The sequence below is a fragment of the Solanum verrucosum genome, unplaced genomic scaffold, assembly GCF_900185275.1.
Source record: "Solanum verrucosum unplaced genomic scaffold, falcon-dt-bn FXZP01000113.1, whole genome shotgun sequence".
Classification (NCBI taxonomy): Eukaryota; Viridiplantae; Streptophyta; class Magnoliopsida; order Solanales; family Solanaceae; genus Solanum; species Solanum verrucosum.
The window spans coordinates 83,894-91,169 of NW_026020105.1; the positions used below are offsets into that span (position 1 = coordinate 83,894).

At 36.1% G+C, this 7,276-nt stretch overlaps 1 protein-coding gene across 1 annotated transcript; it reads left to right on the forward strand.

Moving 5' to 3' along the window:
* The first annotated feature begins 601 nt into the window (after positions 1 to 601).
* LOC125825230 (mitogen-activated protein kinase kinase kinase 20-like) lies at positions 602 to 1,531 on the forward strand. Its single transcript, XM_049504569.1, has one exon. It carries the CDS (start codon positions 602 to 604, stop codon positions 1,529 to 1,531), a length of 930 nt encoding a protein of 309 aa, XP_049360526.1.
* The last annotated feature ends 5,745 nt before the right edge of the window (positions 1,532 to 7,276 follow it).

The window sequence follows — 7,276 nt, forward strand, 5'->3', positions numbered from 1 at the left end:
AAGTGAAGGACTTTGAATTCAAGTTAGTCCTTTTAATAAATAACAACTTATATAAGTGCTTGTTATTTTATGGTAAATATCTTATTAATTTTATACAACTTTAAATTATCATATAATAAAAGAAGTAAATATGAAAAAATTTAATAAAATTTCTTCTACTAGCACTGTGAAAGGTAAAAACAGAAAAATTAGGAAACAAAACTGCTACATAAAATTAGTAAATTTTATTTATATTTTAATGAGTTAGATCAAAATATGAATATCAAATCTACTGTTAACTTATAATAATGTGGACAATAAATATAGTTTTTCAATGCTTCATTTTAAAAACATAAAAAAAAAAATAGATAAGAAGAACTAAAATAGGAAAATAGAAAAATGAAAAATGGAAAAACTAAATAAGAGTCCAGAAAAGAACAAAGAAGGGTAAAAATGGGTCAAATAATTGGTTGAGACGAGTTTATCCAAATTTAATTTTACTGACTAATATTCAACCCATTTTAATTATGATCTCATCTGATCATTTATCATTATTCCTATACTTACACTAAGAAAAGAGCTCACATTCAAGAAAAAAAGAGAACACTGTGAAATAATAGTAATGGAGGAAAAACAAGAGAAATTTAATTGGCAGAGAGGTAGAACATTGGGGAAAGGAAGCTATGGTTTTGTATCATTGGCTTCTACTGATACCACTTCTCCTATGATACCATCTCTCATTGCCGTTAAATCTTGTATGTTAAACCGCTCTCAGTCTCTTCGAAATGAAAAGGAATTCTTAAGGATGTTTGAGGATTGTCCTCAAATTTTTCAATGTTTTGGATTTAATGTCACCTATGAAGATGACATATATCTTTACAATTTGCTGCTCGAATTTGCCTCAGCTGGAAACCTAGTTGATCGTATTGATGAACGAGGATTGCCTGAGTTTCAAGTCCAAAAGTACACCAAAAATGTTGTTTTAGGGCTCAGTTTGATTCACAAAAAAGGGATTATTCATTGCGACATAAAACCCCAAAACATTCTTCTTACTACTGATGGTGATGATGGTATGGCCGAGGTGGCAAAGATAGCTGATTTCGGACTTTCCATAACTTTGGAGCAGAACTGGAAAGAGAACGTGGGGCACAGAGGAACCAAGAGGTACATGGCACCTGAAGCTCTAATTAAGAAGGAGTACTGCCCAGGAGTTGATGTTTGGTCACTTGGATGCACTGTTTACGAGATGATCACTGGGAAACCCCTATGGGAATCATCCAATTCGGAACCAAATTTGGAGAATCCCAAACTGTCTACAGAGGCAAAAGATTTCCTGAATAATTGTCTGGTCAGGAATCCAAGCGCGCGTTGGAGTGCAGACATGCTCTTGAATCACTCGTTTATGAAATCAGCTGACGATGTCCAGCCTCCAGATACGAAGAAGAGGCAATGTGATGGCATGTCCTTGTTACGCAAGAAACGCACAAAGACAGCACTCAGGACACAGCCACACATTCGTGATTTGTTTATACAACTTGATTCAGATTCTTAAGAAGAAAACTCGTGCCCAAATTAAAGTTGCTAGCTAGTTTCTAATTGACTATAGAACGTTGGTTTAATTATCCTCAGCCTGTGACCAAAATGATTTCAGGTGTAACCCCTTTAGATTTAATTATCCTCTGAGCTGTGACTATGAATTTTGTTCTTCATCTCCATAATTATCCTTCTTTTGTTGTGTTATATAAATCAGAATGTAACTTCATTTTTTTGGCATCTATCTTGACTCTCTAATTGAGTTTTGTTGGTATCTGTTAGGTTTCAGATCAATAATATTTAACATGACTGATACTCCACAAGAGTGGTTAGTAATGTAACTCATAATAAATGATTATATACTCCCTAATTAACAATGAATTACTTAATAGGAAAAAGAGAAAAAGATAAATTTATCTATACAATACTCGAAATTGTTCAATTTTGCCTTTTGTTACAATTTTTTGTCTAACCCTACTTGTGCGACCAGGTAAAAATCTCATTTTTTCCTTGAACGTTTATTTATATGTAAAAATTTATTAAAATTATAACAGAGTATTATATATGAATCCATAATTTTAAATTTACAAAAATTAAATCATAAATTCGTCTCTATTTTCTCCCATATATGTGAGCCTCTAAATTAATGCTCTAATTTATTCACGGAACGAGGCAAAATTGTACATTTGTCTGCATTATACATCTTTAATTAAATGCATATGTTAGACCAAGAATGAGGCAAAATTGAACTCTTTGTAATTTAGCTTAAAATGAAATGGACCTTTTATTATATGATATTAAAATTAGCAAAGTTGAATGATTTTTTTATTACAAAAATAATTATTTTAACATTTTCTACTCTTTGTTATCTAGCGTAAAAGGGAGGAAAAAAACATTTATGATGAGTTACTATTACTAACCACTCTTTTGGATGGTCAAATAAATTTGAACTTCAAACTATAGAAAATGTGTAACATCTCGCAATTTGAAATAGCTAGGAAGAAGCTAAGAATTGGAAATAGTCATTTTTGGAAAGAATTGAAAATCTGGAAATTTGTTTAGGTTAGGAAAAGTGAGTTTTTTGGTCAACTTCAAACGGCCATAACTCCTAGATCAGGATGAGTTAGGTGTACTTCCAGATATTGTTGGAAAGCTCTTGGAATGATCTTTCCCACGCTGCCGAGTTTGCGCGATTCCGAGTTCATATGAGAAAGTTAGGCCCTTTGGAAGTTGAGTTGTTGGATTAAGGAAAGTCCAAATTCGGATTTTTGAATGGTAGTTTGGTCTTTTCCTTACCCTTTTATTTTAATTCTTTTTTGGTAATTACTTAGGGGTCTAAACTGAACTTAGTCAGTTTACGCTTTTGGAAAAAGAGTTATGGTTTTGAGAGAAGAGAAAAGAAGAGGAGAAAAGAGGAGAAAGGAGAAGAACATTCAAGACTCATCAAGATTGTCGAGTTTGGCATGTGGATTTCGTCGGGGGTGATCCCTACAAGGTATGTGAGATCACATAGCATTGAGTTAATTCACCCACGTGTCAATCATGATTTATTTTAGCGAATTTAAGTTGTTGAAAGCTTAGAAATTGAGTAATTGAATGGATTTGTTGAAGTTTCATTAGATTCTTGTTTCGCTGAATTCGTTGAGTTGTTTGATTCTAATATGTGATTTTAGGTACAATATAATGTACTTTGAAGAGTTAATCGATTCAAAGAGTTGGGTAAAAGAACCCACAGCGTTTAGAGGGTTTAGAGCCGAAAAACTAAGAAGATATTTCGTCGGACGAAATTCGACATGAGTGGTGCATCGTAGAGCTGGTTCCCAGTTTTGGGAATTTTCGTTTCATGTTGCGGAGCTGTCACGGAGTCTTCTGCCTCAAAATTCATTTTCGAAACTAAAAAATAAATATGTCTCCGCGTCGCGGACCCACCCTCAGATATTATTTTTTTTCTTTTTCTCATATTTAGCTATCTAAATTCATTTCTAAGTTCATAAAGTTTCTTTTTTTAAAAGTATTTTACAAATGTTTTAACTTTGTTTTAAGACTTAAGTTTTGAGTTGAGTAAAGAGTAAAGAGTAAACCTTGAAGTTCATTTCTTCAAAAATATATGGGGACTATGTATTCCCAAAGGGTTTTAAATGTTTTCACATTTAAACAAGAAAGGAAAACCTTGATTTCCAAAGAGCCTTTGAGTTAGTTTTCTAAAAAGAGTAAGTGCTTTTATAATTAAGCAAGAGGGGAAACTTTGATTTCCAAGATAGCCTTTGAGTTAAGTTTGGAGCAATTATCTCAAATTCCAGAAAGAAGTATGTTTTTAACATAAAGAGCTAGTATCATATTTTGGGAGTAGTATTGAGCACCGACATGGGGACGAGCTTGAGTTCAGATAACTCACGTCTCCATAAACCATGTATCCATCAGGGTAGAAAAGGGTCATACTTTTTAGATGAATCATTTTCGCATAGAATAATGGATCCACTTAGTAATTTAGGTCCTATACCCCGACAGGGTATATGATGCACTAGCAGCGTGAGGGAGATCGTTGTATTTTTATATACATTAGTTTATTTGTATTTTTACGTACATCTCAGAGTTATTTGTATATTTGCATACTCACAGAGTTGAAATCATGTTTTAGACAACTTTTCTTTATATATGCACTTGTTTTAAACTGTTTTATATTGAAATGAGTTCAGTTATGTTGAGTTGAGTTGAGCCAGGTAAGTTCTTCAGTTCCTTTCAGATTCTTTTCAAGCCTATTTTGTGTTTATCATTCCAACTCACATACTCGTACATTTAATGTCTTGATGCTAGTTGGTCTGCATCGTATTATGATACATACGTAGGTAACTAGGATCGGCATCGAGCGCATCGTTGATCCAGTGAGCAGTTCAGAGTCTGTTGGTGAGCCTTTTTGCATTCCGGAGGATCCCATTGTTTACTTTCAGTATTAGATAATTCATTAGGATGTCATGGGCTGTCCCGACATCCATCTCAGTTGTTTTAGAGGCTTCATAGATAGCCAGTCAAATGTTAGTTCATTCGTCATCATTTTTCTATTGACTTATGTTCAGATTTGAGTTACCATTTTGGCTAAATTAAATGTTTATTTTCAAAACATTATGAGTTCAGTTTTGAGACAATTAAGTTGTTTAGCATTTGAATTCCTTTCTTATTGCATAAAGTCTTCCACTGAGTAAGTAAGCCAGTCTAAGGGTTCACTTGGGTCCAGCAATGATTCTCGAGTGTCGGCCACGTCCAGGGTGTAGGCTCGGGGAGTGGCAAACTTGGTATCAGATCCAAGATTTCAAGAGTCTTAGGGAGTCTATGAAGTCGTATCTGTAGAGTCTTATTTATCGGTGTGAAGCGCACCACATCCATAATTAGGAGTTTGCAACATTTAGGAAAATTTCTCACTTCTTTCACACTCATTTCGTGCGTTAGAGTTTGATCTCTAAAAAGTTTCCCTCTAACTCGTGCTTGCGCATGTTTCCAGATAATCATGCCTCCAGGAAGAGCAGTCAGAGGTCGTCCTGCTAGGAGAAATGTCGAGGAACAAAGGGTACCTAATGCACTAGAAGTGCAACCCCAAGAATAGGTCACCAAGGCTGAATTCTGTGAAGCTATCCGGATTTTAAGTCAAGTTGCGACCTATCAAATTGGACAGAGAGATAATCGACAAGAAGTGGCTGATACTTCAAGGATCTATGAGCTTTTAAAGATGAACCCACCAAGCTTCTTATGTTCAAGTGTCACTGAGGATCCGGAGAACTTAATTGAGGAGCTGAAAAAGGTATTTGATGTGATGCATGTTGCTGATTCGAAGAGGGTGGAACTAGCTGCATACCAAATGAAGGGTGTTGCTAGAATTTGGTTAGACTAATGGAAAAAGAAAAGGGTTGAGGATGCGCCAATAGTAAGTTGGGCTTTGTTTGAGTGTGCTCTCATAGGGCGTTTCTTTCCCCGTGAGTTGCGAGAGGCAAAGATAAGAGAATTTCTCACTCTTAATCCGGAGTCTATGAGTGTTCATGAGTACAGTCTGAAGTTCACCCATCAGGGAACGAGTTCAAGCAGCAAAAGAGTAGCGCGAACTGGTCTTCCTTCCAACAGAAACCGAAGGGACCAGCCCCATCATATACAAAGGTATGTACAATAGTCAGAATTTCGAGAGTTTCAGAGCTAAACCTGCTTATTCTCAAGGCAGTATTGCACAAAGGGATAGTAAGCCTCCTGCATGTACTAAGTTTGGTAGGAACTACTCATAGATGTGTCGTGATGGATCCACTCATTGTTTCAAGTGTGGTCAGAACGGTCATTTTATGAGAGAGTGTCCTGAGAACAGGCAGGGAAATGGTAATGGGGACAATAGAGCCCAGTTTTCTTCAGTTGTTCCACCAGACAGAGCTTCACCTAGAGGGGCTACTTCTGATACTGGCGGAGAAACATACCGCTTGTATGCTATCAATAGTCGCCAAGACCAAAAGGATTCACCAAATGTTGTCACTGGTATGATTCAGGTCTTTGACTTTATTGTTTATGTTTTGCTAGACCCAGGAGCGAGTTTACCTTTTGTAACTCCTTATGTTGCTATGTTTTTTGATGTTATTCCTGAACAACTTAGTGAACCATTCAGTGTTTCTACACATGTTGGTGATTCTATTCAAGCAGAAAGAGTTTATCGTGATTGTTTCCTTTCTGTCAATCACAAGAGTATCATGGTAGATTTTGATGTCATTCTAGGTATGGACTGACTTCATGCCTTTTATGCTTCAGTTGATTGTAGAACTCGAGTTGTAAAGTTTCAATTTCCAAATTTGCAAGTCTTAGAGTGGAAAAGCAGTTCAGCAGTGCCTAAGGGTCATTTTATTCCTCACTTTAAGGCAATGAAGTTAGTTTCTAAGGAGTGTGTCTATCACTTAGTCCGAGTTAATAACTCTAGTGTTGAGATACCTCATATTCAGTTTGTTTAAGTAGTAAGAGAGTTCCTAGAAGTCTTTCCAAATGATCTACCCGGAGTCCCTCCTGAGAGAGAAATAGACTTTGGTATAGACCTTCTTTCAGATACTCGTCCTATATCTATTCCGCTATATATAATGGCACCAGCAGAGTTGAAAGAGTTATAAGAGCAGTTGAAAGTAAGGGAATGTGATATTCCAAAGACAACATTCAGGACCCGTTAAGGTCATTATGAGTTTCTGGTCATGTCGTTTGGTTTGTCTAATACACCAGCAGTATGGACCTTATGAATAGAGTCTTCAAACCTTATTTAGATATGTTTGTTATAGTCTTCATTAATGACATACTAATCTATTCAAGAAATGAAGAAAATCATGCTAGCCATCTCAGAATAGTTCTTCATACTTTGAAAGATAGGAAGTTGTATGCCAAGTTCTCTAAGTGTGAGTTTTGGCTTGAGTCTGTGGCATTCTTAGGCCACATAGTTTCCGGTGATGGAGCTAGAGTTGACACTCATCAATAGAGGCAGTCCAGAACTGGCCTACACCCACATCTCCAACGAATATTAGGAGTTTCTTGGAGTTGGCTGACTATTTTAGAAGGTTCGTCGAAGGGTTCTCGTCTATTTTGTCTCCTTTGACCAAGTTGACTCAGAAGACAGTGAAGTTTCAATGGTCTGAAGCTTATGAGAAAGGCTTTCAGGAATTGAGAAAGAGGTTAACTACTCCCCCAGTTTTGACCTTACCGGAAGGTACTCAAGGTTTTGTGGAGTACTGTGATGCATCTAGAGTTGGCTTGGGTTGTGTAT